The following is a 10,989-nucleotide window of genomic DNA, read 5'->3' as shown; positions in this document are numbered from 1 at the left end:
ACGCCAAGTTTTCAAAATGCGACTTCTGGCTTCGTGAAGTCCACTTCTTAGGCCATGTGGTGAACAGGGATGGGATTCACGTCGATCCATCCAAGGTAGATTCAATCAGGAACTGGCCTGCACCGCGTACACCGACAGAAATACGCCAATTCTTAGGTTTGGCGGGTTACTACAGACGATTCATCAAAGACTTTTCGAAGATCGCACAGCCGCTTACGCTACTGACACAGAAAGGTGTCACCTACCGTTGGGGAGATTCCCAGGAAACCGCTTTCCAGTACCTAAAGGATAGGCTTTGCAGCGCACCTATTCTCTCATTGCCAGAGGGCACGGATGATTTTGTGGTCTATTGTGACGCATCGATACAGGGGCTTGGTTGTGTATTGATGCAGCGGGATAAGGTTATTGCTTACGCTTCTCGTCAACTCAAGGTTCACGAACGGAACTACACGACGCACGATTTAGAGCTGGGAGCTGTTGTTTTTGCACTTAAGATATGGCGACACTACCTGTATGGTACCAAGTGCACAATTTACACCGATCACAGGAGTCTTGAGCATATCTTCAAGTAGAAGAAATTGAATATGCGTCAGCGAAGATGGGTTGAACTTTTAAACGATTACGAATGCGCTATTAAGTATCATCCAGGCAAAGCCAATGTTGTGGCTGGCGCTCTCAGTCGAAAGGACACTCTACCTAGACGCGTACGAGCTTTGCAGCTCACTATTCAGTCCAGTCTTCCTGCACAAATACGAACTGCTCAGATGGAAGCATTAAAACCAGAAAATGTCAGGGCTGAAGCCTTACGTGGCTCCAGGCAACGATTAGAACAAAAGGAAGACGACGCCTACTATGTAACAGGACGTATTTGGGTTCCACTATATGGTGGTTTACGAGAACTTGTGATGGATGAAGCTCATAAGTCTCGCTACTCGGTACATCCAGGTTCGGATAAAATGTATCACGACATTAGAACTACATATTGGTGGCCTAGCATGAAGGCCCACATAGCAACTTACGTCGGCAAATGTTTGACGTGTGCAAAAGTCAAAGTGGAGTATCAGAAACCAGCGGGCCTACTTCAGCAGCCCAAGATGCCGCAATGGAAATGGGAAGAAATTTCCATGGATTTTGTTACAGGCCTACCCAGATCCCAGCGTGGGAATGATACTATATGGGTGATCGTGGATCGACTCACCAAGTCTGCACACTTCCTGGCTATTAAGGAAACGGATAAGTTCTCCACTCTCGCAGACGTTTATCTTAAAGAAGTTGTTTCGAGGCACGGGGTGCCCACCTCCATCATTTCGGATCGGGATGCGCGATTCACGTCAGAGCTATGGCAAGCGATGCACAAATCTTTTGGCTCACGATTAGACATGAGCACAGCATATCATCCTCAGACGGATGGGCAGTCTGAGCGAACGATCCAGACTCTTGAAGACATGCTTCGAGCATGTGTTATTGATTTCGGCAACGGCTGGGAAAAGCATCTCCCTTTGGTGGAATTTTCGTATAATAACAGTTATCACACCAGCATACAAGTCGTCCATTCGAGGCATTGTACGGACGTAAATGCCGGTCACCTCTCTGTTGGGCAGAAGTGGGGGATAGTCAGATCACGGGTCCAGAGATTGTAGTGGACGCCACGGAAAAGATTGCACAGATACGACAATGCATGGCGGCAGCACGCGACCGTCAGAACGCCTACACGGACAAGCGTAGGAAGCCTTTGGAATTTCAGGTCGGGGACCGGGTTTTACTTAAAGTCTCACCCTGGAAGGGTGTGGTTCGTTTTGGCAAACGGGGCAAACTAAATCCGCGGTATGTCGGACCGTTCGAGATCATTGGGAAAATAGGCAAAGTGGCCTACAAGCTAAACCTACCAGCTGAACTCGGTGCAGTTCACAATGTATTTCACGTGTCGAATCTGAAGAAGTGCCTGTCAGATGAGACCCTCATAGTTCCTTTTAAGGAACTCACTATCGACGAGCGGTTGCAGTTCGTCGAGGAGCCAGTTGAAATCACGGACCGGGATGTTAAGGTCCTCAAAAACAAGAGAATCCCTCTTGTTCGAGTTCGTTGGAACTCCAAACGTGGCCCAGAGTACACCTGGGAACGCGAAGACCAGATGACAGAAAAGTACCCCCAGTTATTCGAAACCAATGCAACTACTACTGAGGCTGAAGCTCCTACTGCGGAATTTCGGGACGAAATTCCAAATCAACGGGGGGATGATGTGACACCCCAGGAAAACCAGTAAATGATACAACTTACCTAGCTTCCTCAGTAACCGCATGCTAAATTTCGGGGCGAAATTTCTTTTAAGTTGGGGATAATGTGACAACTCGAATTTCCAAGATTCCTATTTCGCATTTATTGCACGTTCATTTATTGTTTAGTTGTTTATTTGCATAATTAGTTGCTATGGACTTGTATACGCTTTGATGCAATGAATGGTATTGTGTGATTGTGCATGATTGTTTGTTAAATATTGAAAGACTTAACAAATATATAAACTTGGTGGTGAAACTGTGAAATTGTTGTGAGATGGTGTTCTTGTGTAAAATATAATACTTAGGGTAGTATAGAGTAATTAGTGAAACCTAAATTATACTTAACCCTAATCCCTTGTTCACTAATCATACTCACAAAAATCCAAGCACGTACTTTTCTCTGGCAATCATCATCACCACCATCATTGGCACAAGACATTCATCACTTTCGATTTCCACATTTTCTTTAGAATCAACACAAGGTAATTGTCTATTGATTTCTTGATTATTATCAATTCTTGATTCATGATTCGTGATTATGTGTTCATAGAAACCCTAGTTCCTAATATAATACATTCTGTGATTTTGATTTGATTCTGGATAATTGTGATAATAATGATGATGATGATTAGTTGCGTAATGGTTTGTTTGTGTCAAGTTACATGATATGCTACAATTGTGATTGATAAAAGGATTGAAAGGGTTGCCAGTGTATGTAATTAGGGTTTCACGACTTGCTTGAACATAGAAAACGTAACTGTTATGATCTCTCGATTCTGTGCAAAGATTGGAATTCACGCATTAATGTTAGTCAGAGTTTTGTTATTGATGATAGTCCGATGTTTGTTATATGTGATGTGTTGATGTCCGATGTTTGATTAAACATGGGAGTAGTAGTCCGATCTTTTGGCCTTAACCCTAGTATGTCCGAGTTTCATGTGAGCCAACCTAAGGTCCGACCTTTAAGGATTGTTCTTGTCCGAGTTTCCTTATACACTTAGGGGTCCGAGTTTCATGACCTTATGGTCCGAGTTTCTTTAATGAATGTCTTTGGTCCGAGCTTTGTGTCACCTATGTGGTCCGACTTTTAAACTTGTGATGTGTCCGATGTTTATGTGAATTAGATGCTGTCCGAGTTTTAACCCCACCCCCTAGTCCGAGTTTTGCATGTTTGCTTAGTCCGAGCTTCATGGTGGGGAGGGTTGGTCCGAGCTTTTCATGTGGGAGGGGATGTCCGAATTTTTAAGGGGCAAGCCCCTTGCCCGACCTTTAAGGGGGGGAGCCCCCAGTCCGATGTTTTAATTGTACATATGCCTAGCCATGTCCGTTCAGCAAACATAGTTAGATATCAAGTCTAATAGGTGATAACTCTGTGAATTTATGTATGCAACCCTGTAAGGTTGTAAACTCTGTTTAATATGATAATTCAGTTAAATATGTTCACTGTAGCAATTATGTTAATTTACATGTTAGACTAAACTGTGAAATCGAAGACGTGACGCATGAATTATGTGAACACGATTAACCGTTATGTGACGCATGATTCTTTATAGATGATCGTATGAAACTGAATGCAACTGTATGATCTTGCATGCGTGAACATTCTATGTGATATCATGTACACAATAAACACACAAAGCACAGTTACTCGAATATCAAGGATTTGTAAACCCTAATTTGATGCAAACAATTACATCGTATCATGTGCAACATATCCTAGGTCGTGTGTAACGGACTTAGACATTTGATAAACCCTAGAGCATAACATACCGAGCAAACCAAGGTGAGTTCACACCCTTACTAAGGCATGGGATTCCCAGGGTTTGGGAATGGGATTGAAGAAATAAGGTTGAATAGATTCATTCATACACTGTTACTAGACTACCATACCATCGTCCTCGGTTGTGCAGGACACATACGTAAAACCTACGTATACTTATGCTACTCGCTATCCTCGGTTGTGAAGGATACTCACGTAAAACCTACGTGAACTTATACTCACTACTGCCTCGGTTGTGTCAGGCACTTACGTAAAACCTACGTAAACCCCCGCGTACCCCTATCCTCGGTTGTGAAGGATTACTTACGTAAAACCTACGTAAACTTGTACGTGTTACTGTTCTCGGGATATGTAGAACACTTATGGTTACGAATAGTCTAGTGGATATATAACATGGGAAGCCCCCACCAGTAGAACATACTATCGGCCCAGTAGAGCCACATGTTACAAACGAACTTACTATTACGCATTTACTTTCCGTGAACTCGCTCAACTAGTTGTTGATCCTCTGTTACATGCCTTGCAGGTCGTTAGGTACTTGGAGCTTGCACAGGGAGGAGCTGGTCGTTGTGGGCTTGGATCGTGATTGATTGTTAAACACTTTATGACATTACATACTTATTTATGTTGGGTTTTATATATACGCTTCCGCTAAACAGTGATAACATACTTATGTTTTGGAACACCTTTCATATTGGTGATTGAATGGTATTTACTTTTACTTATTAGTACATGTTCAATATGATTGGTGGCTTGATCCTGGTCAGTCACGCTCCCAAGCGGTGATATTCCGCAGGTGGATTTTGGGGGTGTGACGACTTTTTGTGGCCGGGTTGATAACATTTGTAACAAACGGAAACTTTTCCGGGACATAGCGATGCAGTGTGTCCCGTCTTCCCACATACCGGACACGACTTGTCTTTGAAGCGGCACTCCCCTTTGTGCCCCTTTCCCCACACTCTGCAACTTGGCGACCCGCCTTTAGCCTCCACTTTCTTCCCCGATTCAGCAGTTCTAGCTTTCTTTGTAGGGCTTGGATTCACATCTTGTGGCCTTCGCTCACCCCTCTCAACTTGCTTCTTTAACTCGATTTCCCGCTCCCTGGCGGTCTTGATGATTTCTGTGAGAGTTTCATATTTTGAGGGAGTCATTAACTCCCGGTATTCAGCACTCAGCATGTTGTAATAATAGTATATCTTCTGCTCTTCAGTGGTGACTAACTCGTCACAAAATCTCAGCTTATCCATGAAGATGCCCGTGATCTTATCAATTGATTCTCCCTTTTGTCTTAACTGGATAAATTACTCTTTGATCCTGTTGATAACTGCTTTGGGACTATGGTGTTTAAGGAACGGTACCTTAAACTCATCCCAAGTCATGACCCTTGCCGCTTCGGCTCCCATTTCCTTCTTTTTATTGTCCCACCAATCCTTGGCTTGATTTCTCAATTGACCCGTTCCGTAAGCAACAAAATCACCTACGTCACAGTGGGTTCGTTCAAACACTCCTTCGATGTCACTTATCCATCTTTGGCAGATTATCGGGTCAACTTCCCCGTTATAGATTGGCGGTTTACACACCATAAATTCTTTATATGAGCACCCTTTACGATCTCCTGTTTTCTCCTTCATAAGGTTGACACTATCCTCCAACCTTTTCACTCGCTCTTCAACAAGTGACAACACCGTATTTTGAATTTTGTCTATAAACCCGGATAGACTACCTTCAATTGCCTTCCCTACTTCTTCGGCAATTATTTCTTTCATTTGTTCGGTGCTTGTTTGCACCGGATTATCATCGTTTCCATCAGACATCTTGAAACTGAAATGTTTACATTTAAACGTTAAACATTTCATTTATAACTTTACTTCATTTGTTTCGGTTTAGCCAAGTTCCCAACTTGCTTTAACCGTTCACATTCGGTGCACTTTCCGGGTTTGAGTGTGTTAACACACTCTTCCCATGCACATCAATTCATTTCTTATTTCTTACACAAATATAATCTGTTGAAATAATAAGTTAATTCTTACTGGACGATCGATCAAGCTTGAACCGAACACTTGTTGACAACCTTAAGCTCTGATTACCAACTTGTAACACCCTTAAAATTTCTACTTGAATTTAGTAATAATACATAAGATTTTGTACAAAAGATGTCCAAATTAAAGCCTTAGTTTCAAGAACCAAGTCTAAGGTAACAAACATTAGTTATATACCGACTAATTAAAACATCCATAAGTTATTTAGCAAACGATTTACATCATAACATTGTTTAAACAGAGTTAATTTATGCGGAAGCTTCAAAAGTAGTGTTCGGTTCTTCAACAAGTTGCTTGATCGCCATCCGTAGATTTGCAACACCTAGAAACTGAAATGTTTACATTAAACATTAATGTTAGTGTTCTTAGAAACATTACATAATCAAAACTGTGCTTAAAACGGATTCGATTTAACGAAGAAATACAAAATTTATCATTCATTTCTAAGCTCTACCGTAACTTACGGTAGACACCGTAAGTTACGGTAGCTTCTGGGAAGTTCTGGTTCCACCGTAACACAGATGAAACCCACTGTAACCTTTTGGTCTCTACCGTAAATTACGGTATGTACCGTAATTTACGGTAGACGCTGGAAAGTTATGTTTGGTTTAATTTGTTTGTTTACTTGAATCAAGTTCTCGGCTTCCAATCATACAAACCAACATGTTTAATCCTCGTATTCCAACATGTCATTTATCAATAATAACAAGAGACCGAGTATCCATACTACGATGTACTGCCATGCCTTACTTGGTTATTCAACCCGTTTGGCTCATCTAAGGAATCCTCCATTTTGATGACTACCAACGTGGTCTAACCAGATTCTTGGCTAATTATTCGACATAGCAAATATCATCGCTTTAATCCAACTCAACTTTTAATACACAATCCAACTACATATATGATAATTATCAAAATTCGTTTAATGTAACGGGTCAAGTTACATACCTTCAAAGCGCACCCTTTAGCCGTGCGTCTACACCGGCTTGTCCGCTCGTAGCTCCGGCTTCCTTTCCTATAGAGTTCAATCACATTGTATTTAGAACTCCATTTCAATCATATATCGCATAATTTGTCAAATTATCAAAATTATGCGTTTCGACTTTGAATTTCAGTTTTAAGCCTTCTTTGAGGCATTTCCATAAACACTATAAGGGCAGAATTTTATGTTATTCATATTCAAGTTCATAGCTTGCTATTTAGCTAAACTTAACATCAATAAAGCTTTAATATAGCATTTAAACATCATACTTTTTCTGAAATCACTTTCTATGATCAAATTACACTAGAATAATCATTCTAAACCCATGTGTTCATCATCATCTTGTGAAACCCATAACCCACCTTCAATGTGTTCATGGAATTTCCTGAATTTGGACATGATTTCACATGTAGTTGTTTAGGTTTTACTTCTAGACACTATATCATCCTTAATCTAACCAAATCACAAACATGCATCATCAAACTTTGAATCTCCCAAATTCATAAGAATTTCAAACAGAGAATTTTCATAGAATTTTACATACCTCACAACCCCCTTGTGATGAGGATCACGAATCTATGTTCAGATTTCGATTTGGGACAGAAATCAGCCTTCAATTGACCAATTTTGTGAAGTTAGGGTTTGGTGAGAAGCTTTGGTCGATCCCCTGCGTTCTTGATCGACCAGACACACTAATTGTGTGTTTGGTTTTTGTTTATTTTGTTTTAATAAATTCTAGTTTCAGTTTTTTACAAGATTAACCCTTCCCCTTTTGTATAACTTATAGTTTTGGTTGTTTTTAACCCTATTATAAGTTATTTCTAGACTATTAGCTAACTAGGTTAGAACTCCTAGTTAGTAAATTCTTGTTTATTATAATTTATAATTCTAATATAAAGTTTTATATTTTCGGGGTGTTACACAAACGCAACTACTTGGGATGATTTCAAGGAGTTGATTTGGGAAGAGTACTGCCCTCGGGATGAAATACAAAAGTTGGAGAATGAGTACTATAACTTGAAGATGGAGGGATCTGAGATTGAGGCTTATACGAAACGGTCTCACGAGCTGGCAAACATGTGCCCTAACCTATCCCGACCACCGCCCCGTAGGATCGAATTGTACATCAAGGGCTTAGCACTGCAGGTCAAGGGATTAGTCACTGTAGCAAATCTTGACAATCTACCACGGATTATCAGGTTGGCTCATAAGATCACTGATCAGGAGGTGGAGTGTGGCTCGCTGCCACCCCGTGTTGCTGCTACTACTACTACTGCTACTGCTACCCCCACCACTGACAACAAGCGTAAATGGAATAACGCAGATAAGGTGACCAACTCGAATCAGTCGCAAAGAAGCCTGACAACAACAACAGTCGTAGTTTCAGCCAGTCATCTTCAGTCAACCAGAGTCAGAACAACAGTCAAATGTCAGGTTCTTATGCAGGGAAACAACCAAAGTGCAACAAGTGCGGATTTCACCACTATGGCTCGTGTAACCGAGTATGTCAAAGGTGTGATAAGGTGGGCCACATGGCGAAAGATTGTAGAGCTCCACATCCCAAGCAACAACATCAACAACCCCAACAACAACAGAGGCAGCAACCCTAGCAGAATCGGGGTAATCGGAGGGGATGTTATCAATGTGGAAACGAAGGGCATTTCAAGAAGGATTACCCACAACAGAATTAGAACGCTAACAACAATAACGGTGGGAATAATAATCGCCAGAATAACAATAATGCAGGAAATAACAACAATGGGAATAACGGTGGGAATGGCGCTCATGGGAGAGTGTTTACGATTGGAGCGGGTGATGCAAGGAACGATGGTAATGTCGTGACTGGTACGTTCTCTGTCAATGGTATTTTCGCTTCTGTATTATTCAACTTTGGTGCCGACTGGAGTTATGTGTCTTTGGGGTTCAGTCGTCAGTTAGGGTTAACTCCAATACCTCTCGAGATCAAACACGTAGTAGAATTGGCTGACGGGAAGTCAATTGAAGCCTCACATGTTCTCTTTGGGTGCAAACTTGATCTCTTGGGTCAAGTGTTCAACATTGACCTCCTTCCCGTCACCCTTGGTAGCTTTGATATAGTTGTTGGTATGGATTGGTTGTCAAAACACAGAGCCGATATACTTTGCAAGGAGAAAATCGTACGTATACCTCTCCCTAGTGGGGAATCATTGTCTGTCCAGGGTCATCGAAGTGGTGCAACCGTCAGCCTCATTTCATCCATGAAAGCCCAGAAGTGTTTACGGAAGGGCTACCCTTCTATTCTTGCGCTTGTTACTGATACTCGGCCTGAAGAGAAAAGAATTGAGGATCTACCTGTTGTTCTTGACTTTCTTGACGTTTTTCCCGAGGAACTTCCAGGCTTACCTCCACACCGTCAGGTGGAGTTCCAAATTAATCTTACACCAGGAGCAGCTCCGATTGCTCGTGCACCTTATCGTCTTGCACCTGGAGAATGGTAAGAATTGTCAAATCAACTCCAAGAACTGTTGGATAAAGGCTTTATCCAACCCAGTTCTTTGCCTTGGGGAGCCCCAGTTCGACCAGTTGCAAGGGTGACAGTCAAGAATCGTTGCAAGGGTCTTTTACCTCGCATTGACGACCTGTTCGACCAGTTGCAAGGGTCAAGGTTCTACTCAAATATTGATCTAAGGTCGGGCTACCGTGAACTCAACAAGGTGACAGTCAAGAATCGTTATCCTTTACCTCGCATTGACGACCTGTTCAACCAGTTGCAAGGGTCAAGATTCTACTCAAAGATTGATCTAAGGTCGGGCTATCATCAGATGAGAGTTCGAGAGGAGGATGTTCCCAAGACAGCCTTCAGAACACGATATGGCCATTACAAGTTTCTGGTCAAGCCATTCGGGTTAACCAACGCACCAGCGGTGTTCATGGACCTCATGAACCACATATGTAAACCATACCTTGACGATTTTGTCATCGTGTTTATCGATGACATTCTGATCTATTCTAAGAATAGGGAGGACCATGAACGACACTTGCGTCTTATCTTAGAGCTCCTGAGGAAGGAGCAGCTTTACGTGAAATTTTCTAAGTGTGACTTCTAGATTTGAGAAGTACACTTCCTTGGTCACATAGTCAACGAGCTGGGAATACATGTGGATCCCGCTTAAATCGACTCTATCAGGAATTGGGCAGCGCCAAAGAATCCTTCGGAGGTGCGACAATTCCTGGGTCTCGCTGGGTAGTATCGTAGATTCATTAAGGGATTTTCAAAGATCACTCAACCTCTCACTGCTCTGACACAAAAGGGCGTAGTGTATTCTTGGGGGATGAAACAGGAAGACGCCTTCCAGCTTCTAAAGCAAAAACTATGAAGTGCACCGATTTTGTCTTTACCTGAGGGTACCGAAGACTTTGTAGTGTATTATGACGCCTCTATTCAGGGTCTCGGTTGCGTGCTGATGCAATGCGAGAAAGTGATAGTTTACGCCTCTCGACAGTTGAAGGTCCATGAAAAGAATTACACGACTCACGACTTAGAGTTGGCGGCCGTGGTGTTTGCGCTTAATATCTGGTGGCATTACTTATACGGTACTAAATGCACTATTTATACCGATCACAAGAACTTCAGCATATTATCCACTCTAATTCCATTCGTCGCGTGATTTGGATCGTTTTTCGCGTCCGTTCGTGTTTCGCCATAATTAAGCGAATAACGTGATCGTACGAACAAAGGAACCGACATCCGTCATATTTTTAGCACATTTTAAGTTCCTTACAACTTAACTTCATTATCAAGCCTTGAAATGGGGTTAACGGGGCTTAAATGGGTCAAAAATAAAATTTTTCATTGCAGGGACCATTTCTGTAAATCTGCCATGTCACACCCCGACCATGTAAAACAACAAATCGTGGCGGAAACGTCGGGGA

General features: G+C 42.1%; 1 protein-coding gene across 1 annotated transcript; it reads right to left on the bottom strand.

Annotated features, from left to right (window-relative positions):
* Positions 1-3,604: 3,604 nt before the first annotated feature.
* On the bottom strand, positions 3,605-5,687 carry LOC110882379. The gene is made up of 3 exons (XM_022130415.1): positions 5,415-5,687; positions 4,962-5,348; positions 3,605-3,685 (listed from the first exon to the last, which is right to left on the bottom strand). The coding sequence occupies exons 1-3, from the start codon at positions 5,685-5,687 to the stop codon at positions 3,605-3,607; spliced, it is 741 nt and encodes a 246-aa protein (XP_021986107.1).
* Positions 5,688-10,989: the final 5,302 nt, after the last annotated feature.

This window comes from Helianthus annuus, chromosome 10 (genome assembly GCF_002127325.2).
Source record: "Helianthus annuus cultivar XRQ/B chromosome 10, HanXRQr2.0-SUNRISE, whole genome shotgun sequence".
Classification (NCBI taxonomy): Eukaryota; Viridiplantae; Streptophyta; class Magnoliopsida; order Asterales; family Asteraceae; genus Helianthus; species Helianthus annuus.
This window is presented reverse-complemented; position numbering and strand designations above follow the sequence as displayed.